Below are 23,972 nucleotides of genomic sequence, written 5' to 3'. Positions count from 1 at the left end.
CGCGCCGTTCGATCAATAACCTCCCTTCTATAAACGTGGCGCCCGCGCAGGTTTTAAAAAGCCGGCGGTCGTAGGCGATGCAGCCCTCCACCTCTTTCCCTTTACGCTTCAGTGAATGTTTTGTCGATGGTTTATTCGACCCTAATGACACATATGCGTCTTTAGCTCGCTACTTGTTACCGACACCTGTGCTTAGCACGCATGTCGCCGTTTCTTTCTCTCCGTGAACCCTCTCCGCCACCGACGACGAACAGACGCCTGAATGGCTTTCAGAGGTTCCAGATTTAATTTTCCTTTCTTTCGTAGAAGGGGTGTTGCTTCAAGAGGTTGACGGTGGTTTTAATATCAGCCATTTTCAGCTAATAGGTAAGCTATGCTAGTACTTGTCATGCCGTGGTGGTGCAGTGGTGAAGGCGCTCGACGTTGTGAAAAGCAAGGTGTCCGTGCGCTGTGCGATGTCAGTGCATGTTAAAGAACCCCACGTGGCCGAAATTTCCGGAGTCCTCCACTACCGCGTCTCCCATAGCATGAGCCGCTTTGGGGCGTTAATTCCTGCAAACCAAACCTGTTCTAATACTTGAATTTTTCGTTTTGGTCGCGATGGCAATTTCCGTCTACAATGTTATGCTAGACGCGACAGTGTGCTTTAGGACTACATCCGAGGCAGACATACGTGTTTGTTCTGCCTACAGATTGCGTAAACACATTGAGGCTAGCGTATCGACTCTTCTGAAAGTTGCGGTGTACTTCAATTTTTGTGGAGCAACTTACGAAACAGTACAGTGCCTAATTATGCCTACAGGTGCGTGTTATCCGTTACACAAACTTGCATAATTATTGCGCGAATGAAGCCACATCTCTTCAAACTGAGCCAACCGCGTCACCAGGTATCCTGCGCTAAAAAGGAAACAACGTTTTATGTTGTTCGTTTTCTCTGTTTTGATACTAAGACCTAAAAACCTTGATGTGCAATTTGGCAACTATGGCTGGTTTCAATGATGTTATCCGCTAGTTTAGCTTCGTCTAGAACCGATCGCCGCCCGATTGCTGGGTTTAATGTCAGAGTCGCATAGCTTCTCTTTTTTTCCACATGACGTCGTTCTCTCCCCCGCCCTCCGCCCCCCTTTTTTTTTTCTTCACTGCAGCCTCGAAATTGTAAATTCTTTTTTTTTTGTACAAACGTTTACACGTAAACTAGCAAATTTTCGCAATGGAAAGCCTAGTCGAACAGTAAACTTTGTCAGCATCCGGGGATGTCCTGACCGCGGTACGTTGAATGTGAAGCTTGTTTTCCTTGTTTCAGCAGGTGGGCCTCTTTCGCGTTTTATATTTTCTTATTTAATTGCCTACATTGTGAGAGTTTCCTAGCGTCTTCACAACGTGTATTTACGCGTAAACAACCTCCTTTTCTTCCCGGGGCTCCTTTCCGCGAATGCCTTCCTTGGTCAGCTCCGACTCTGGCAATGCTTCTGTGCATCCGCAGCCACTTGCGACCGGCTGCAGGGGAAAAAAGGGGGTTTTGGTGAAAGGGGGATAGGAGAGGGCGTAGGGAGGAGGGAGCGAGAACGAACGAGTGTTCAAGACCCGTTTTGCCGCTAGAGCCAGCCAGCGCGCCCAGCGCCTGCAGAATCGATCCAGTCGAGGTTTTGAGGTCGGGCACCGCTGTGCCCGATCCGGCCGCTGTTTTATTTGCCGCCGTCCTGTTTCCCCATTCTCTAGATATATTTGCGTTATCATCTTCGTGGTCCGCATCCCAGTGTGCCTCGTTTCTTCCCCTCTTTTGCATTTTGTTGCCCTCAAACGGGAACGATGTTCGAGAGGGAGAATTCTTGCAGTAGTCGAAGGGGCCCTGAAGAACGCTTCTAGAAAGAAAACTGGCTTTATGCATGAATGTTTGCCTAGAGCTGAACAACTCTGCGGCGTTCATATATGCACCATGCGTGCGTTATGTTCTTGTTTTGTTGGTCCTTTCTCAATATTCGCGAGGAAGAGAGAGAGAGCGCGCGTGCGTGCGTGCGTGCGTGTGTGTGTGTGTGTGTGTGTGTGTGTGTGTGTGTGTGTGTGTGTGTGTGTGTGTGTGTGTGTGTGTGTGTGTGTGTGTGTGTGTGTGTGTGTGTGTGTGTGTGTGTGTGTGTGTGTGTGTGTGTGTGTGTGTGTGTGTGTGTGTGTGTGTGTGTGTGTGTGTGTGTGAGAGAGAGAGAGAGAGAGAGAGAGAGAGAGAGAGAGAGAGACCAGCACCTTGCACGCTCGGGGTCCGGTTGTTACGGCTGCACCTTATCAAAAAATTATTTTATATTGACAGTGTATAGAGAACCTATGGAGTGCCTAAAGGATGTTAGCTTAGCACAGGCCGACAAAGCAAGCGTGTCATCATGGCCTGCAGCAAGGCCTCTTTACATCTTTTGAGTTTTGGAGCGCACGCACTATATTGATTACTGCGTTCAGCCTGTGTTCTTCAGGGCAGAATTGAGACTCAATTCTAGAATTCTCAAGGTATAATTTCTCGGGGTAGAATTCTCAATTCTTAATTATACCCTGAAGAAGGACGGTCCACCGTCCGAAACTGTTGTTAGAATAAAATAGATATCGGGAAAGTTGTGTGACATCCACTAGTTTGAATTTCCCTGGCCCATTAGGCACAAGCTAATCATGTCTATATATATATATATATATATATATATATATATATATATATATATATATATATATATATATATATATATATATATATATATATATATATATATATATATATATATATATATATTACAGACTGGATCGACGATCAGCTATGTATGGTCTGCAACGTCTACTACCCGCCAATACACTCTCTTAACAAGCGCATGTGCAGTAATGAGATTTGGGCCACGCAGAACTCACTGGAACAACCTGGCAACGTCAAACATGTCTGTGCGCTGCCATTTTCAAGCGGCTGCTGCTTGGGACGATGTACTGAGTCATATCGCAGTTCTCGGAGTTTAGTGGGGTAAATGGCTGAAACGAAACGGCCGCTTCCCGTATAGCGCACATCTGAGCACTGAATCGTGTGACAAACACCCTTTGTCAAAAGTTTCGAGCTCAGGGAGTCTTCTTCTGAGCCATACTGGTGGCTCGTAATGCATTCCCGGGTATCCAAACTTGCTGTAGGCAAGATGATTTTTCGTCCTACCCTCCCCAATGGCTAGGACTTTCACGATTTTTAAAAGATTCATAATATACGGTTTAAAAGCAAATCCTCTGGGCTCTAAACCTTTGACAAAGGCTGTACTTAACACAGACGAAGGCAAGGCCAGGGAGGGCGAAAAGAGAAGGTACAGAGCGTGGAGACGTTTCTTCAAATCTTGCGTCCTCACCTTCTTCAGCTTTTAACCCCTATGTCTTCATTTCTAGTTCCGAGAGCTCCTGTGCCTTCAAGCATTGCGCCCGCACACACAGTATACCCTGAAATACTGCACCCTCAGCTCTTGTGCCACACGGTAGCCGCGCGCTTCAGCAGACCGCCACTTCAGCAACGATGGCTTGAATTTCCGCTGACTCCGCCGCTGTCTCGAGACCCACGCTATACCCTAGCTGCTTCGGCAGGGAACACAGAGGAAGAGAAGAAGGGGGGGGGGGGGGGGGGGGGCAACAAGAAGGGGACCCCACACGAGAATTCGGCCTCCCTATGCGGACAGTGTGGTTCGTTGCTTCGAGAGCCGAGGCTGTAGTACTACGCCACGCTTTTCGGTCTGCTTGGTTGCCTCAGCACGTCGGGGTGGGATGCCATTTTTGCCCGCGTAGCGTGGGAGCTGGCAGCAAGAAAAGACACACCGCGGGAGGCGACACAGACCCCCCTCCCCCCATCCCCTCACTATCCCCCCCAGTTCACCTTCATCAGACCCCTCCACCCCAGTATCCCCAGTTCACCTTCTTTCAGCTTGAGTTGTTCGCGCCGCGTGTGGGGGACGTCAAGAATAGCGTGCGGTCTCGTTGCGTGCCTTTCGAATTTTTGCTTTGCGGTTCTGGCAGTTATGTACGCTGTCAGCCTCGCTAGAAAAGCTGGTAGAGAGAGTTTGAACCCTGCTTTAAGAAAGAACAAGAAGCGTGTTGTACATTAAAAATAACACAAACATTATGAATGCTGTAATATCAGCGAAAAACAAGGCTGTTAACGATTCTTCCAGTTAATTGCAAATTATCGCTTATCATATTTTGTCATTCGTGAAAGCAGGAATCAGAGTTTACAGATAGGTACATGGTTTCTTGGTTGTATTTCTAAGTACTTCACACGAGCATTGTGGCGTAGTGTAGGAGTCATTGTTACGATCGTACGCTCTGGATCAAGCCTAGACAGGCGATCGTCGGTCGATACATGAAAAAGAAAATTGATCGGTTATACCTATCATACACGCATTTATCATTAAAAGAGCGTGTTCCTTATTCTCTTCCTTGATGCTCATTATCAGATCTTGCAATTCATACATCACGGTCTATACTATAACATGTGTACCGCACACGCGTGTGTACCGTGTATGTGTACCGCGCGATACAAGCACGAAGGAAGCTTTGTAATATTTAACCTAATAAAACGTCCTACCGAGCCATATCTAAGGATCCATTTTGACTGGGTACAGAGCGTGTTTATAATGCGGAAGTAATTACTCGTTGACATCCACCCAAGCGCAGCCAAACGGCTACAAAGGAAAGCTGTACAGCTTTTTCAGAAACTTCGTACTCGTCCTGGTCCGGGGATCGAACCCGGAACCTCCGTCTTTCTGGGGCATTCGCTCTACCAACTGAGCTAACCAGGATGGTCAGCAAACCAGATGGTAGGGCGAGAGCGAATCGATCAATAACTTGAAGTGGGAATGTTAATTGTAGTGGACTAGGACAAATTTTATTTTACTAAGAAGTGTATAGCTTTCCTTTGTAGCCGTTTGGCTGCGCTTGGGTGGATGTCAGTGAGTAATTACTCACTTATTACAAATCCACTCCACCTTGGGAGATTCCCCTAGATATTTGACCAACAATGTTCCCACTTCGAGTTATTGATCAATTCGCTCTCGCCCTACCATCTGGTCTGCTGACCATCCTGGTTAGCTCAGTTGGTAGAGCGACTGCCCGGAAAGGCGATGGTCCCGGGTTCTATCCCCGTACCAGGACAAATTTTTCTTTAACTACGAAGTTTCTGAGAAACCTGTATAGTTTTCCTTTGTAGCCGTTTGGCTGCACTTGGGTGGATGTCAATCAGTAATTACTCCCATATTACAAATCTACCCCGCCTTGAGGGTTTCCCCCAAATACTTGACCAGAGCGTGTTCATATAGCCAGGACACGAAACGAGCTCTATGAATTTTGACTCAATATGAAAATGTTCTCTTATTGAGCCGATTTTATAGAGCGAGTTTATAGAGTGAATAGAGCGAGTTTATAGAGTGAATAGAGCGAGTGTAAATACTGAAGGCACAGAAAAAAGATGTAAATTTTTGCTTATTGTTTTCCGCTATTTTTGTCTATTATTTTTAATATTTTCTGTGTCATTTTGAACCTCAATGCATTAGCTTTCCGTTTGTCATAGTATCGCTGTTTCGGATCTTCTTTCCCGCACGGCGATGCTGTCTTGTCTCCCCAACAAGAATTCCTGCACCTCCTCTTCTCCACTGTTTGCTATAACCTCTATAACACGCGCTAGCTAGCCTCTGTGGTATCTGAATATAGCGGTCCACTTGCACAATCTCTTGGGTCTGTAGACGTCGCGCATTCTTTCTCGGTACGTTACCCTGGGAACAACTATTTTGCCCTTACTTTGTCTCTTCGTGCTTCGCCGGCGGAATTCAGGAATTTTGCGCATGTGTTCTTCAGCTGCTGTACGCGGCGGGTGAGTTCTGCGTGATCCCATACCGGTTCTGTCTTTCCGTGTCGCTTTTTTACCGTCGCTTGTTCTGCTTTGTCTAGTCTTCCTTTGCGGCTCTTGGTACAAGTTAAATGAAAATGGCGCATGAGGCAAAGATGATTTGCACGGCCGATACCTCCGAAAATGTGGTTCCAAGCAATCGACGAGTCCCCAAGTTGCTTATAAAGTTCGCGGGAACATGCGCCGACGAGCCAGCCCAATTGTGTGTGTGTGTTGTGTTGAGTTGTGTTGTGTTGTGTTGTGTTGTGTTGTGTGGTGTGGTGTTGTGTTGTGTTGCGTTGCGTTGTGTTGTTTTGTGTTGTGTTGTGTTGTGTTGTGTTGGCTTGCCATATCACTAAGTAGGTATCACTGCTTTGGCGCGGTTTTGAGGAAATAAGAGATTGTTTTCCCTTCTACTGTGGAAGGCACGTAGGTAGCGCAAAATGACTTTGCAGAAGCAAGAACGGAGTATTGTTACTTGCCAATCGAACACTCGGGCATGCGTAGCTAAAAGCAATAAACTGATGATAAAGTCAACCTATAATGATGGGCATGCGCATGCGATTGACTTCTTTGGAAGAATGTTTATTCCACTAGACTTGCAGTAGTCAGTTGCCGCCCATGTCTTCGCGCTTCGTCAGTCTGTGACCTGCATTTCTTCTTTGAAGCTTCACCATGACTAACCTACAATAAAGTTCTTTATTTCGTCTTCTCATTTTCACTTTTTTTTCTTTTTTTTTACCGTGCCTTGGCAAAAGAGATGTGATTCTAAGGCCTGGAGATCAAAGGCTGCGTGTCGCCTCGGCTGCTTTGCTCTTTTCTGTCCGACTGTGCATGAAAGAGAGACAGAGCGCTCAGACCCGGACTAGAATTCATATGGTCGTGGCTTGGAATATATCGCTACAAGTGTCATATTCTCTTTGTTTTTGTTTTAATGTTGTTAGGTGCACTTTCAAGTTGAGAAGTAGACAAGTGTATCAGATATAATATGAGTTGGAAGCACTGGAGGCATCTATGTGCGAGTCCTTCTTTTACCTAAGCTTCGATCTTCCTCTGTGTATTGTTTGTTGGTTGCCGGCTTAAGTTTAACACGATTTAGGCTCACGAATTGGTTGCGTTACCGTTCATCTACTTCCCGTTCCCATCGCGTTAAAACTTGACTTCTTCGAGGTGTTATGTTTTCTTTATGCGGGCATTTTTTCGCGATTTTTTATGCGTACTTTAATTTAAAATTCATTTCTGATTCTCGATGCATGCGCATTTGAAAGCTTCTCTCCGACTCAAAATTTTCTCCAAAATGTATTCATCGCGCTTCGTGCCTCGAACAGTGGAGTTGGCACTCGGATTTTCAAACCAGCTCTAACCAGACGATGCTTTAGAATAGTCTGGTCGCTCTTCACGACGTCTCGGCAAACGCTGCGTAGCTCGACGGAAGATAGTCACGTGGCAGTACTCTCCTGCTACGACCCTGACATTAAACGGCATCTGGTGTGCGACGCCATGCACCATGATTGCCGAAGCCAACGAATTCCTGGATTATGGGACCAGCCAGCCGTCAAACTACCGAGTAGGCATTTTGAATCAATCAATCAACTAATCAATTTGATTTTTGTTCTGCTGGCACAGAACTTCAGAACGTTCCCGATTGGTTTTCACAGGCAACTAACTTTGCCACAATTTTAAAACGGATCATTAAAGTCTGCATGCTTTTAATGCGTGAAAATTAGAGTGCTTTTGGAGGAAAAAATGCCTCTACTGCCATTTGTCGGCATAGTTTCCAGAGAAGAAAATGTGAAAATAATGCCCTCTTCCCGTTTCACCAGTGGAGAGGGTGGACAGAGCAGGAATGAAGGAAAGCTAAGGTGGAAACAATAAGATTTGAATAAAAAAAAAAAAAACACGCACACACATGCAATTGGTTCGAAATGTAATTTACCAAGTGCTTTGATGAAATGCTTGCATCGCTGTAACCAGCCATTTCGCCCTTTGAGACGTATCCTAGTCAAAGATTGGGCTCTCCGATAATGTCGCACCAGTGCGGGACCAAATCAGTTTGGAGGTTGCGTGACACCTAGCAGATAGTTCCTAGTCGCAGCTTACGTCAACCATCGGCCGAGATCCACATATCCACCGGTGCATACCAGCATATCCACCGGTGCGCATGGCAGCGGGAAGCGGGTATGGCTTGTATCGTAAACTCATGGCGAGTCTCAGTACATAACTTGGTATGACGTCACGTGGGGCATAGCGGCTCACAGCGAGACTCTCACACGTAATCAGCGATTGAGAGTGAAGAAATCAGTGTGGAAAAGGTGGCCAGCCATAAAGCCATGCCACGCATTATCGTCGGACCGACACGTCGATCGCCTGGAATTTTGTCATTATTCATCCATGGTTGCATGTTTTGCTTCTTTGTTTCTGTTGCTACGGGCAGATTGATTGATTTTCCAGTTTTAAATCAAAATGGATATTTAGCGGCCTGAGCCGTCCTAAATCTCTCACAATATTATTTTTTTTTTTCGCTGAACTTTCTCCAATCTTCGTTTAACCCACATCTACTACACCGTCGCCTTTGGTTGGATCGATTTCTCGCGCTAGACCGCCACACTCGCGGATAAAATTCGTTCTTTCGGCGCGAAATCCTCCATCGATTGGCACTCCGGGCACTTTACCCTGATCCCTGTGGGCGCATTCTTTTTTTTTTTTTCTTTCGCGCTGCTCTCGTCTACGGATGACGCAATCGTCTACTTTGCCAGAACGCACGCGTGTTGCGTTCGTTTCAAGGTCGAATGCCGCTTGTACTGGCGTCGCTCACCACTGTCTAAACTCGAGCAGTACTAGAGAGACTTGTGATCGTCTGAGCACATCGTTGCAATCTGTCGGAAAGAACAATGCGACCTTTTCTCATCCTCGTCTTTGTCTCGATGCGATTGCCGGCTGTCGAGTTCTTCATCTATGTGTCCTTTATATTGCATTTTTTATCTATCTTTTATCCGCTAGGCTCGATTCTTTTGTGCCAGCCAGGGTTATCTGACTTGTAAATCTCTTTGGGCAGCTCACCGCGTTCCTGGCTGATTTTTCTGGCTGCTATTTCTGGCTATGACGCTGATGCATGGTTAGCTGTGCTGTTCTCGTAATGCTGCTCGTTTCTCTCTCTCTCTTAGAAAAGAGCTCGGGGACTTATCTTGTTAAAATCGTTCACATCTATACTTGTTCTCTGCTGAGCACAGCTGAAATATTTCCTGTAGATCGAATATCTCGACTCGTATTGAAAAAACTTCAGACGAGTTTTAAATAAATTTTTATAATCATTTTGTCATCATTTTCTTAAGCATTAATTAAAGCTCCGGTTCAGTGGGAAAGCGTCGCCGTCTTTGTAGCCTGCCTTGTGAGCGAAAATATCACGAACAAGCGTCTGCCGGGTGGTAGCTGGCAGGTGATAAGCCCGGCCACTTATTGGTCAGCGTGTTCTGTGACGTCACGAGACACATGAAGTGTCTGAGTTGGCAGGAGGTGGGGATCGAATCGCGGACCTTTGGATTCCGAGTCAGGCACGGTACCCTTAGTCCACAGAGGCACGTTCTATACTGCTTGCTTTGGAGAAGGGCTCTATGTCTAGGTAGAGTGGTCTTTCGCGTACTGTGGTAACTTAGGACTTTATGCTAATGAGCATGTGTGAGATAATACAGGGATTAGTGATTGAGCGAGTGACAAAGTGCATGAAACCGAATGAGAATTCGCAAGGAGGCTGTAGACGGGAGTCATACTTCTGTGGCGCATGTTTTCCATGCATTGTGCCTGTTCTGTTGCAGTAGGATAAAAAAAAAAGAAAAGCAGGAGTTGCTAACTATGGGCAGTGGTCCGCGGTCTGTGTATTACTCCGCTGAACAGTAAACAGTATCAGCTTTTAATATTTCGCAATACAAAACAATCCAGAGGCATCGAAATTCTAGAGCTTTTAGTTTGGTCTGATGGTTATATACTTTTTATTTATAGGTGACCAGGAAAGCCTTAGCTGCGGACTACTTTCTGTCGCGAAAGAATTGTGGGGCGATTACTGCAAACTTAAGTTGTATCCGGCTATAATGTAACTGAAAATAGACCTGGTTGCGGCCACGGGTATCTACTTCTTTGACCAGTCGGAAAAAACTACAGAACATTTTTTTTGTTGTTATTGTTACGACATAATTCCTGTGCTGTTTGAAACCTGCTGTGACAACAGAACTTTCTGTAGTAACATCGGAGTTTTCGAAAGTTATAACTTACCAGAAAAGTAGTACAGAATTACAGACAACAAAACCCACAACACAAACACCTGGCATTACGACACAACTACAGAATATTTTGTCGTATTTTTGACACGGTTCTGTAGTTTCTTTACTGGCAGTGTTGTATTTATGTCACACGCATTAATTTTCGGCCCTTGTTTACTTGTGAGACGTATTACAAGACGCTGTGTACGCGTACCTTCTCGTTTAGTCGGCCTTAGTCGCCGCACCTGCGTTATTATTGCGCAATTAGGGAAGCCGTCCCAACGAGTCGCCGACTTAGTTGTTCGCTTTGCGACTCGCCCTTGCGCGCCACACTGCGTTTAAAAAAAAATAAGAAAAGAAGAACCCTTTGGTCGTCTGCGACAAAGCCTCGCAATGGTTCGCCTTTTGTCCGGTCTCTTCGTTGTGCGAGGCTTACACCGAATGGGCGGTTTCTGCCGACCTCGCGTTTTCGCCAAACGCGACGATAATTGCGTCGTCGTTGTGTCGCGCGGTCGGAAATGATCGCCGCGGTCTCAGGGCGGCAGGACTTTGTCCCGGGAAATGCCTATCCTGTCCGAGTCACCGTTCGATCGAAGGACGGGATTCTTAACAACAATTTGCGTTCGATGGCGCCGCCGAGTTTTGGCAGTGTCCGAGCTCCTTGGACGTCTCTTTAATGGGACTCGATCAGTTTCTTTAGTGACGGTTCTAAAACATTGCCACGCAGTTGGATCCTTTCCTTTCTTGTATTTGCTAGATCATACATAGATAGATAGATAGATTTAATCAGATCATACATGCCGCTCCATGGTCTGCCGCCTCTCAGCAGCGCCAGCACATACGGCCAAAAGCTGAATTCCAGCGCTTTCATCATTGCTAGTGGCATATTAATGTAAATGATTCTCTGTAACCGTGTTGTTACATTGTTACGATCGGTTGAAAGCATTTGTATTCTTTTCAACAAGCAGATGGCTCTACCATGTTTGCCAAAATTTACCAGGCTGCATGGTTTGCTCCTCATTGCTATAGTGCAGCTGTAACTGCTCCCATAAAAATCGAAATCTCTTGAAAGGGGAGCAAGATGGTCCTTTGCTTGCAAAGATTTGTAGCTTGGGTGGCGGCACAAGTGCTGCACCGCGTGATTGACAATTAAAAAAAAAAAAGAAAAGGGTTGTTTCTCCTCTTTTTTCTAAGCTTTTTTTCCGCTCTTCCAATACAAATCATACAAAAAAAAATTAGTTAAAAGCTGTGGAAATTCATTTTCAGATAACAATTGACGCCTCCAGTTTGAAGATTTAAACACTGATAGTTATCAAATTCAAGCCGGTTGGCTAGTGATATTTTATAAAATCGTATAACTCCCTGCTTTGTTGGTCGACATGAGCCACGGTTGTCGCGGAGATGTGTTGTAGTTCTTGTGCGAAAACACAGAGAAGCAGCACATAGCGATGTCCTACTGTGTCAGCATCCGCCTAGTGCGCCGCGTGGGCGCTGTTCAATACCCAGGGCTCAACGGTGATACCAGGGTGCACGCTTTCTTTGGCCCCATGCTCGGCTACTTTGAGCCAAAATGGTTGGAAAATGGGTGTCCATATATATATATATATATATATATATATATATATATATATATATATATATATATATATATATATATATATATATATATATATATATATATATATATATATATATATATATAACACACAAAATTAGCTTTACCGCACAAGGACGGATTTTTTGTTACGCTAGGACGAACGACCCGTCTAAGTTGGCATGAACCCTTTCCCAAGCATTTCACTGCAAAATAACGGTGCACCATGCCAGATAAAATCTCTTAGTTATTATAACAAAGGCGCTAAGGCTCGCACTCACCACCTTTTGAATGGGAGGCGAGTGCCCTAACCACTAGAGCACCGCTATGATGTCCAGACACTCGCTAGTAATATACTTTCAAACTATTAGTGGAAGTGAAATGAAGCTGAGAGCTTTTACGTGGTTTGGTTATTGTTCCAGCCAGCCCATGTGCACAGCATTTATACGGCATCTCTACTCTCTGGCCCATTAGCGTCGTCGTACGCATATTTGTTTATCCAGTCATGTACAAGCTAACATGGAATTGTCGCTGTTCCTATACCCACGGCGCTCCAAAAACCTGAAGTTTTTCGAGCGCTAGGAATATGATGTACTTGGCGGACAGCGACGTTTCAGGCGAAGCCGAAGATTCGTGCGGGCTTCGGCTTCTAGTTTATATCCCTCACACAGGCACACTGTACGTTTCGGAACCAAAATTTCTTTTTCAAGGACGCGGGATCGAATCCAGGCCTCGGCGGCCGCTTGTCAATGAAGGCGAATAGCAAGGCACGCGTGTACTGTGCGATGTCAGTGCACGTTAAAGAACCCCAGGTGGTCGAAATTTCCGGAGTCCTCCACTACGGCGTCGCGCATAGCCTGAGTCGCTTTGGGATGTTAAACCCCACAAACCAACCAACCTTTTGAATCCGTGGCAGGCCGGCAAGAAGCTTCTTGCGGTAGACTTATCCCGTTTGACTCAGTTTCAACATTTCCAAAAATATGCAGATGAATATGCATTCGTGATGAGATGCAGCTCACTTAACTGATAGAAAGCTAGCATGTCGTTTCATTTTCAGTCGTGCCACTCTTTGATACCGCCGTGTACGATTTCCGGTCGCATCCAGACAAAATGTGGCAGATGCGGCGCCTGCATTCGCTCGGGTGGTATCGATTTTAAACGGTCGTAATTCGCTCGCCGTACTGCATAAGTGGCGTTTATAAAGATTTACTGTTCGTTTATTAAATCTCCGCGGCAACTCGCATAATGCGTGATCGTCAAGTTACTCCGAGATTCATATTTCATGGTAATTATGCGCGCGTCCAGTTCGCGGCCAGAATGTGGTTGCAGCCACCTCGGCCGTTTGCCTCGACTGGCTCCCAACTCCCTTCGTGCGTGCTTCCGGCTGTTTGCAAGCTGCGTTGGTTAAGCTCTGTTACTTAGATTGCATCCGTTATGGCGTTTCTTTTCTCGTTGTGATGTAGTTTACTTATGTACTTGTGCCGGGTAAAGATGCTCGATCAAAATTCCTGCCTTTGCCTCGGCTTGTTCTAATTAGTATATATCGGACGTCGCCAGCCTGTGTGCGGATGATCTGTGTCGGATTTCTGCCTTATAGAAACACCTCTATCCGGTTATGTCTTCGTGAAGTTTAACAGAATTGGTGGAACGATGTACACCTTATACGCAATTAAGCTTCAGTCCTTTAAGCATGAGCAAAAAAATAAGTTCCACTGTTTTTTGTTTTCGTTGCTTTGAATGGGTTTCATATATTAACTGTAGGTACATAGTGGTAAATTACTGGTTAAAATTGTTTGCGTGTTTCTTTGAGTGACGGAAAAGAAAGGGCTTGAAGGTCTTGACCGCTTGTTTCAACGATTGGTTATTAGCAATAACAGACAATAAATATACTTCGTCATGCCTAAAGTGGGAAACTTACCTGGTTTTGAAATATCGTCGATGAAAGGTTCCGCCGACTGGACGGAGAGAATCCTCTTGTACTTTTATGCGTCCCGGCTTCACCTGCTTGTTTTCTTTTTCTTTTTTCACAATAATCCTTGGTGAGCGTCAAGAAACAGCAGCGAAATCACTTTAGTTTTCACAAATCTTCACCGGCACCCTTTAGTGTTCGTCTACCGAATTCTAAACACTGTTCCACTAAATCACCACTAGAACGGCGTGCACAGGCACCCCGTCACTGAGAGTTCATATCCGACTTTGCCAGTCACTGATAAAAACGACAGTCAGAATCCTGAACTTCCTTTTCCGATCTCCCTGTTTTGCGCAGATACGCCGACAGTCAAGCTGTGGTTTCCTTCTGGGAGTCCCTAGGCCTCAACGGAGGGGCCAGCATCCTCAAGGTGAGTGGCAGGATCTCCTGCTTTTCCGATGCGATCTCCGTATTCAGCTATCGCCCGCAATCGAAGACGACGCTCAACAATAAACACGGTGTAAACGTGCGCCCTCGTCGCTGCTTCCCGGTCTGTGAGGACTATGATGAGACTATGGTGACTCCGGGAACAAAGGAGAAGACCGTGCCTTCTTCCCGTAGGTAGCTTGAATGGAAGGAACCGAGAACCAGGAAACGTTTCACTTCGTACTGTCGAAGGGAAGACGCTGCTTTTCTTCTGAGCCGCGCTTTTCCTTGCTGGAGTGGGCGCGCCTGTGGGACGCCGTCCGGAGGACCGACTCCTCCGTTCCGACGGCTGCGACTGCGGAGAGCCGTGAATCACACCACGCGCACCAGCACCATCGCCACACGCACTACGGCGGGCCCGTGCGCGTGCGCTTGCAGCAGCGACGAGGCGGTTTTCTTCTTTTTTTGCCCTCTTTTATTTCTCCTCTCCTTTCGTCCCCTTCCTCCTCATCCTCCGCCGTGGGCCAGAACCCGGATAGACCGAATGAAAGCGTCGACGAGAATGAGGACCTTTCTCCTCCTCCTCTTCCAGCCTTCCTTAGCGCTGACACCCTCGCCCGCTCTCCTCTCCTGACGGAGGAGCAGGATGGCGTAACGGACCAGCCGTGTCCCCTCTACTTCCCCTCCTGCTGCCCATCCCGGCGTTCTTTCCGTGGAGGAGCAAGAGGGAGGGATGAGAACCACTGGGCATCTCCGCGAGAGGGACTTCAGCGGGAAGAGAACGCGGTGGGGGTTACGCAAGAGGAGGAGGGATTTGGGGGAGACGCCAGGCGGGCGAGAAGACGGAGGGGGATGAGAGTTGGGACGCAGGAGCGAACCATTCTCGGCGTTAGAGGTAGGGCCCGCGCGTGCCGGACTCGGAGAGCAGCCTCCCTATTTCGCTCTCCCCTTTGCCTTAATTCTGAGGGGATGGGAAAGCGTGGCGGGATTGAGGGAAGCTGCGAGCGATGCGGAGAGACGAGGCGCGCCGGTGCCGCCGACCGGCGCTACCGCGCTGAGTTTCGGCTCGCCCCCGAGACCTCGCGTGGCGCTGCGATCGACATCTTGAGACATCTTTTCACGTCGCGCCGCTCTCCCTTCCCTCACAGGCTCAGTATTTTTTTTTTCTGTTCAATATTCTCTTTTTCGCTATCTCTCTCCTATGCGCTATCTACAAACACGCCCCTTCATAGACGCGCGATCCCGATTTCACTGTGCGACTGAGCAGTCGTAGTAGCGTTCCTTTTTTCTTTTTCAAACCACGTCCTTATGTATCCGCTTTATAATCCTTTTTCTTTTCTTTCTGCGACATCTAGCTTTTTTTACGATAAACTTTCCTGAATTATTAAGCTCGGCCTTAGCTGTGTAGTAAAGGCATTTTCTCACACTACCACACTCGTTGCACAAGCGCACCCTTCCTTTTTTTTTTTGTTCTTTTTTTTTTTTTGCTCGTGTGAAATTTGGATTGGTCGTATTGTAACGCTATTGTCATTGTGATTAAATTAAGGCCCCAGGATCGATCTACTCGTACTCAGGGGCAGGCGGGGATTCCATTCGCCTGTCAGTCCGCGGCGACGCTGGATCCGGTGTTGTGTATTCTGCGAAGACGAGGCTGTGGGCGTGCTGTCGATGCGTGAAGGTCCGCTCCAGACGCTTGGGTCCCGGGGATGGCCACAATAAATAACAAAAACTCCGAGCCAGAACGATGAAGACCAGCAAACAAGCCCGAGCTCTCGTCAACCGGGCAGTGGACGGCCTGCCCTCATTCCGCAGTGCGAGGAACCACCTCCTCTTCTATGAAGTCATAACTATGCATTATAGAAATTCCCACAAAATATATCCCCCCTCCCCTCTCCTCACCATTCCCTCACCAAAGCCGAACAGGGGCTTGGAGTCGACTTCAAACCGCCACAATGCCTTCCCCTTTCCTTCTTTTCCTCATACATAGAAGGGAAAAATCCCCTAACTGTATATTATGGCCAAGTACCAGAGCTGATTTCAGGCACACGTATCAAATTTGCCCTAATAAACCACAACCCCCTTTAAAGGAGTACAATCAGAAGAGCGATGGGAGGCCGCTTTGCGCAGCTCACAACCGAAGCTACAGCTCCGCATCGTGGACTGGGCCTTGAGGGTCGCAACGGCCCAAATGTACCCGGTTATCTAGAGCGGCCCGAAGGCCTGTCGCCGTCCTCCCCACCCTTTTCCCACCCTTTCCGAGCCACGTATAAAGTTTTACCACCACCACCAGTGAATACGCTTCAGCGCTCTTTTAAAGTGAAATCCTTTAATGGCTCATCGTTGTCAGCAAAAGTGTCACGCTTTTGCGGCTCCTTCGACACTTAAAAAATAAATAATTCTCCCACCGGGGAATCGAACCTCCAACCCTTGGACCCCAGCCCAGCGCTTTACCACTGCGGCATGCCCCGGATCGTGAAACACTCTTCATAATTCCCCTTGTCTACAGTGAGGATGATAGCGAGATTCCGCGAGTAGCAGATCCTGCGCCTTTCCTTTCCTGTAGACGTATTATAGAACGCCGGTGAACTTTCATGCGTTCAATGAAATGCTGGTTGTGTTCGACAAGAGGCGCGCGATGTACCGTCACGACAGGTCGTGACGTCACAAGGAGATTAGTCTGGCCATATTATGTCCAGATGGACGATAGAAAAAAACGATAAATGAGGGGCGAGAGGGACCCTCGACCATATAATCTGGGAATGTGCTAGCTCCCCAGGGGTTGAAGCAAATATAAATTGTAGAGAAGCCTGGGAAGCCCTGCTACGGAGCGAGGTCCCTGCTCCACAGCAACAAGCCATCCTCCTGGCGGACGAAGCCGCGAAAAACCAAGACCTCTTTGCCTGCTTCTGATCGCAGAGGTCCCGGCTCCCGTTCCTTAGGCCTGCGTGCGGGGGGCGGAGACTGGGGGGCCTCCTTATTTGGTGGAAGAATAAAGTTATCACATCACATGCATATACAAAGCTGACCCCACCGGGCGTTCGATTCAGGCGTCCGTGCGCCCTTTCATTTGCCGCTTCCTCGAACGTTTATTTCTTTTTGAAATAAAGTTTTCTCTCTCTCTCTCTCTCTCTCTCTCTCTCTCTCTCTCGAACGTCGCACCACACAGCAAACAGAAGCAGATCCAGATATATGTCGAGACGTTAGTACAGCATGCGTCAGCGGCGTTTGAAATTGAGGCTAAGTATTCGAACACCTTAGAACGGCGAGTGAATTTTATGTGCAAATATATTTCTGCGACCATGCATTAAGAAGAAAACCACTCGAAAAAAAAATAGTAAGTACACTTCTCACTCATATTCGTGGACGGATCATTGGCTACATGTTAATAAAGGGCTTCGTTTCTTATTATATGTTGCTGTGCCTGGGGTTCGCAGCTAAAGGGAACATATTGCTCGATCCGTGATCCAAAGGTGGGAAAACGTATGCATTGTGCTGGTATGTTTTGAGTTGCAACAGCGCGATCCCGAGTGAAAGAGGATGGGACTCAACGGCAGCCTAGGCGCCTAACTTAACCTGCACTAACCAAGACGGGTTCTGCGTCATCCGAGAAGATGGGTATCCGTGCCCGCGGCAGATTTTCTCGCAGCTTTGGCGCTGAAGCACATATTTGAGATCACAGGGTATGCCTTTTAAAACTTTCCGCGGTCTTTTGATTTCATTTTGATATCTCAGTCATTGTTGGTTTGCGCCTCGCGCCACGTGCATCTCGTCGAAGTGCAGTACGTGAAGGTACAGGGTTACCTCGGGCGTAATATTAGATTAGGAAAAGGAAATAATGCGGAAGGTCCGGCCAACTTTTCAATAACAAAGAAGGAGGTTCTGGAGGCTAGGTTTCACTGAAATTTCCTGCTTGATAAGGTCCTGCTCGGTTTTCAGTCTATTGATGCCGTCGTTTCTCCATTGAAGGCTGGTATCAAAGGTTCGAAGTGATAGTTTTCGGTAAAGCTAAGATGTTACATTTGAAAATACCGAGGTAGTTCAAGGGTTCTTTTTCGGTCGCCAAAAACAACATAATTACCTTTTATTTTACAGGAAGAGAGCGCGGAGGGGGAATGAGAGGAGACGGGATGGGGAGGGGCATGCCTCGCTGTGATATGTCGTAGATTGAGGTAGCGTTACTAGATTCCGCCAGTTTCGAACTCTTTTTTCGTCGGGATGCTTATTGTCTTTCCCCGACAATTTTTTTGTTCGCTTTGAACTGTCTTTTTTTTTTTATTGTCCTGCCTCCGAACTTATGCGAAAAAATCATTTCTATCCAGTTTACTAGTGCTTTCTTCTCGTATATTACCGTTTTTCCTTTCGCCATTTTCTTTCGTGTCTTTTTTTTTTACACTGACCTGCTTCATGCGTCCTTTGTTTAGTCTCCTTGTATCCCTGGTAATGATCTTCATCCTTTTCCCTTTTTTTCTCACCCCCCCCCCTCTTTCCCCGATTGCCCTTGGAGTAGTCTTAGTAAATGCCTTTGTTGTCTTTCTGTCTATTCCCCCCCCCCCTTTTTTTTTCGTTACTTTGCCCCCTTCAGCGGAAAGGAAGAAGGTCCCTGTCGCCGTTTCTGTATTTCCTGCAAGTATCCGCGCTTTGCTCCTACGATCCTTTTTCTTTTTTTTTTTTCGCCCTTGGTTGCTCATTGGTATAGCTGTCGAGGCGATAGGCGCGCTATTTTTCTCCATACCCATGCACCTCATATCATTCGTCTCTTCTTTGCGCTTGCTATTTTTGATTTCCTATTTCTAGCACCTCTTTCTTTTTTTCCCTCTCTCCGAAGGTCTCCCTATACCATACGCCCAGCGCCTGGCCTTTCTTTTCGCATCACGATTTGTTTTAAAACGGCGGTATCGAGCACATCCTAGGAGGAGAAGATAGAACAGAGCGCGAAAAGATCTCCCATATGTTCTTGGGAGGCGACGTTTAGGCCAGTGTACGTAGCGCCGTCTAGATCAGGGCGGCGCAACTTGGCCGTAAACGCTGTAGCGTTCGCTGCTTTCTTCACTGATACTGTACCGTAACTTTCACTTTGCCTTATATTTGCTGTTTTTCTTTTCTTTTTTTTTTGCGTTTTCCCCGCTTCGTTTCTTTTTTTCTAGCCGCTCCTTTGTCGCTCATGCGAATCATTTTGTTTTTCTTCGGTTTCCTCTTAGCATGGGGCTCCAACCGATTATTTGTAACAGTTTCTCCTCTGCTTTTTCTCTCTCTCTTCCTTAACGTGCTCAAGTGGTTAAACCTGATTGATAGCGAGCTTTCTTGGACATTGCGGCTTCCTCTTTCCGCCGCGAACTTCGGTTTGCGGCATCTCTCGTTTCTTGTATGATTCTCTGTTTTCGGTCTTGTATTGTCTTGTTTCGTTTCGTTTCATTTTGTTTGCAACGTGTCCTCTGTTTTGCGACCGCGCGTTGCTCCGGAATCCCTTAACCATGAGCTCCTTTACCTTCAAGAATACGCGGCTCTAGCGGTCGTCACTGCTTCCTTTCTTCACTTACGCCTTTCGACCCGAACCTGGCGTCGCTGTCTGCTTGTGTTACTGTGGTACTTTGAGGTACTTTGTTCTGCTGCGTCCTAAACCCATTGTGTTTTCTTCCTTAATTCATTTTTTTTTGTTTTTATTTTTTTATAGTTTCTCGCTTCTGGAGAGCATAATGTTACATTCTCCCTCTCACATTTCCCTCGATCGTTGCTTCCATTCGCGCGCTCCGGTCGGGCCCGCCGTTATGTTTTGTTGCAGGCCTGTACGTCTCTCTGCGCCGTTTGGACGTCGCCTTCTTCTGCGCTACTTACGCTGTAGTCCCTAACGACGCCCACGTGGCCTTCTCTTAATGCCCGCTGTCCGTTGTCCGCGCATTATACCTCCGCAGTTTCCCCCGCGTTCTCTTCATCTACTCTTTTGGTTCGATATCCTCTCGTTCGAACGTCCATTCTTTTTGTCACCTCTCTCCCCGTTTCCCTCAAGCGCCATCATCCGTCCTCCTCTGCACAGTGGTGGCCATCGAAATGGTTTGCTGGACACGGGAAAAGGGGAATGGCAGGGTCTCTTCCTTTCCTCCGACCCTGTGTTCTCCATCCTTTGTGTTCAGCCCCTATTCCAAAGCCTTCGTCGTTGGTCGCTCCCGCTCGCGGTACGACTGCTGCTGTTGGAGAGTGGGCTCGAACACGGTCATTACGACTCGCCGTAACGACAACGTCCTCGCCTTCTTGTTCTACCCTATTTTTCTTTCCTTTGCGCCTCGCCTTGTCGCGCCAAGCTAAACTCCTATTCTTGCCTTTCTCTCCTTGGCGGCCTTCAGTGTGCACTCACCCGTCCTCTCGCCGTGCTCGCAACGGGGACGGCTTACGGAAAGCCGGCGACGCCATCGTTATTGGCTACTTCCTTTTTTCCTTTCTACATTTCTGTCCTCTTGTCCTTTTTTCCTTCATTCATTCTGGACCTCTTTAAATGTATCCCGGTTTTCTATGTCCGCCAACTTTATTTTAATGCACTAGCGCTAGAGGTCACTCAGATAACTCGACATCGGCGTCGGTGGTGTCGGCGTGGGCACTGTGAGCGAAAAGTCGCGTCCATGACGCTGACCGATGGTAGCTGATATCTAGTATGGCCGGATACTGATTATTCCCTGGTTTGTGCCACTTAACGAAACCACATGATATCATGAAGTTGGCAGGAGCTGCCAACTCTGGTTGCACACTTGAGATTGGGAAGGGTAGGAATCAACCTCCCGGTACTCATGTCAAAGTGGGGCTCTATATATTTGTTGCGTGGTTGCTTACGTTCTGTGGCTAGATACCGTGGGAGCTTTGGACTGTATGCTAATAACAATGAGTGAAATATTACAGGAAAAAAATTAAGGGATTCTAATTATGAGAGCAGAAAAGACTACACATGCGCGAAAGAAGAACCATAATAGGGGGCACAGACGGAAGTCTTTAACGCTATCGCATCATTCCTTAAAGGCGGATATTAAGTGTCCCCCCCCCCCCCCCCCCAGGTTGTATCCGCTTCTCTAGTCCTACAAGTTACATGTAGAATAAGGGAACGCAGGCTGCTCGCAAGACAGACCCAACCATGCAGGTTTGTCCTGGCGCTGCAAGTTGTCGGCGCTCCTTTGACACGACGCGAGTGAAGCCGTCCAGTGTCCTATAGCCAACTGGCGACAGTTTGGATTTACGCCCCCGAACAGGGCCTCCCTTGTTAAGCCGCTATGTTTTCTTTTGTTTCCCCTCCTCTTCCAGCCCTCCTTTTCCCTCTGCTCCAGTTTGCTCGGACAAAGTTCGCCCGGATGCGCAAGTCAGGCTAGTAACCCCCATGCAAAAAAAGAAAAAAAAAAGAAAAAAAAAAGAAAAAAAAAGAAAAAAAAAGAAAAAGAAAAACTTCGACACTGGATGACGCTTCACATGATCCTTCTTTTGCAACACAAACGCTTTTGACGTTCCCCGTGTAACCGGTTCCCGTCTCGGAAGCGCCTCCGCTTCTCGCTCGAGGGAAGTGTCGTCGCCTTTACTGTGTTGCACCATTGTTTTCTTCTCACAACAGAGTGCCTAGCCGGATGGTCTAGCCTCATTAACGGCGTTTCGTCTCATCTTCGTAGCTCAGAGGGAAAAAAAGATGAAGGCAACCTGATAGCGATGACCCTGTACAACGCTCTTCCCTCACACACGACGGGCAGTCCGCTGGCTCTTGTGTTCTGGGAAGGTACACCAGTGGCGAACCCCCTGAGGGGCTGTAAAAATGAGCGTCTTGTCCCGTCAGCTTCTGGTGCTTTTGTCTTAGTTGCTGTCTTTGGTTTCTTTAATATATATATATTTTTTTTTTTAGCCACTAATGACAGCTTCCAAGCAGCGCTCTTTGTCCCTGTTCTCGTCCTTGTCACGCGAGACTAAGCATCATTTTCTTAATTCTTGCAAGGAGGAGGTGTGAAACCGGGCTGACATCTTTTCCTGCCTGTCAGCGATCCAGTAGCAATGTTGTAAATGTGCCAGTTATGATAACCGAGGCCAGAAGTTGATCGTTTGAATGCGGACGCCGCTAAGAGGCGTTGTCGTAACATCCGAAAAGGTCAGCTTTGCAACCGGTCATGTCGTTAGCTACCACTTCGAGGTCAGGTTCCTCGTTTTTCTTTGCATCGTTTTGACTGACACATCGGCTGTGCTTTGCTTTTTCTTCTCTTTCGCGTGTACTTTGGCCAACAAACTTAAACATCACCTCGGCTTTATTTCCGAGACATATTTCGTTATGTTGGAAGTAGAACGAGGAGGTGGGGAGGAGTGCCTAGTCCTACGTTTGGTCCTACAAGCACCCTCGGTTCAAACGCGATGAACTAGCATAACGACTCCTGTATTCGCTGTTGCGCTGTCCTTTTGTGATCGTTGCTACTGCCACGAAAGGTGGCATCGCACTTCCCACTATAGCGTTAGACAACTGCACTCCTTTTGTGCGGCTCCGTGCGCTTCTAAAGTCGGCAACCGCCGAATGTGTAAAGCATCTCATAAGCACATTGAGTGATATTAGTGGCTGGAATTTCATGCTGAAAAATAATACGAAACAAAAAGCGAATAGCAGCGCTATGATGACAAGAACAGTGGAGGCATTCGTAAACACTGTACTACGGTATCTGTCTGAATGTTGTTTTTTTCTCTGCTTCTTGAGTGTGGAGTGGCCACTCAAGCCGAAGGCGAGGACAGGCAGTGGAATTTCGTGAAAGTAGCCCATATGTTTTCTAAGGCAAACAAAAAAGAGTTCATACTTGTCTGGTTGTGGATTGAGGCCTTCGGTTGGCCTGTTTTCTCGGCGCGTTCGATGTTCTTGTACCTGCATTACCGCTTTTTAGCTTACGCGATACCTAGCCGAAGATCCGGACGAAGCTTTCCAATCCTGGGCGTAAACATTTGTCCGAATGTTGGTCTCGGGCGATATCTTCGAGATACAAAAGCGGCAACGCAAACCCACCAATGCTGCGCACTATTTGATAATACAGCTCGGGCGCTAGCTGGCCAACAGCGCTTTATTCCAGGAGCAGAAGCTCTGCAGCTGCATCTGCGTAGAAAGACCCTGATATATCAATGTCTGAGAACGCGAATCGGCAAGCAGCACCTTGTTACCGGAATAAGACATGCTGCGCGAAGCCTCTCTGAGTGTCACTTATACGACAGCTGATTTCAGACTCGAGGATTCGAATCCCAGGTGCAGCGGCTGGATTTCGATGGAGGTAACTGCAGAAACCTCCATATTGCAGAATATGGTCCGAATTGGTCACCTAACAGATGTTTTTTGTCATAGGCGTCATTTCACGTTCGCGCCCCTCGTTGTAACTATTTCATTGGTACCCTAGGGTATAAGAACATTACAGAGGGGAGTGGGTGATCGAGCTACAAAGTCGTTTACGTGTGCAGCAGCAGTAAAACAAGCATATCCAAGTGAAAAAATACTAGCAGTAGATGTTTTGTACAATGTTATGAAGAAGAATAGATATGAACTTGTGATTTCGCTGTGACGTATCTTGGTGCACAGTGAATTAAGTTTTATAAATTATCAGACGTGAACATATTCTTGCGTTCTACCACAAATCTCTCTAAACAAGGTCCTTCAACCCGTACGTGACTCGCCGCGTTTGCTGAACCATTTAAGATCTTGGCGTCTAAGACTCTAAGTAAGCTTTATTCGCGATGAGAGCTACTGGAGATTGCTCGTGTGAGACTGTACGCTTCCTGATTTTCGCATCGCCGGATCTTGGCCAGTCTCGAATCATCCAGCGCATCATAGATGGAGAACACTGACTATACCAGCCGAGTGGTACTGCGAAGAGTCGCCGAGAGACATAACTGCTTCGGCATCCCTATCATCATCGCCTAGGCCATCCTGCCCGAACGTGT

General features: G+C 47.2%; 1 protein-coding gene and 1 non-coding gene across 4 annotated transcripts in view; one reads left to right on the top strand and one right to left on the bottom strand.

Annotated features, from left to right (window-relative positions):
- LOC146175642 (ninein-like protein) overlaps positions 1 to 23,972 on the top strand; it is a 547,135-nt gene that overhangs the window by 377,022 nt on the left and 146,141 nt on the right. For all 3 annotated transcript variants that reach the window (XM_084582042.1, XM_084582041.1, XM_084582040.1), the window contains exon 8: positions 13,986 to 14,058. In XM_084582042.1, the coding sequence (XP_084438168.1) occupies positions 13,986 to 14,058 (73 nt within the window). The remainder of the gene's footprint in view (positions 1 to 13,985; positions 14,059 to 23,972) is intronic.
- TRNAS-AGA (transfer RNA serine (anticodon AGA)) lies at positions 4,717 to 4,790 on the bottom strand. Its single transcript has one exon. It is a non-coding gene; the product is annotated as a tRNA-Ser (tRNA).

This window comes from Amblyomma maculatum, chromosome 10 (genome assembly GCF_055883805.1).
Source record: "Amblyomma maculatum isolate TAMU_Amacu chromosome 10, ASM5588380v1, whole genome shotgun sequence".
In the NCBI taxonomy this organism is placed as follows: domain Eukaryota; kingdom Metazoa; phylum Arthropoda; class Arachnida; order Ixodida; family Ixodidae; genus Amblyomma; species Amblyomma maculatum.
The sequence above is the reverse complement of the archived record's forward strand: the minus strand, read 5'-3'. Positions and strand labels throughout refer to the sequence as shown.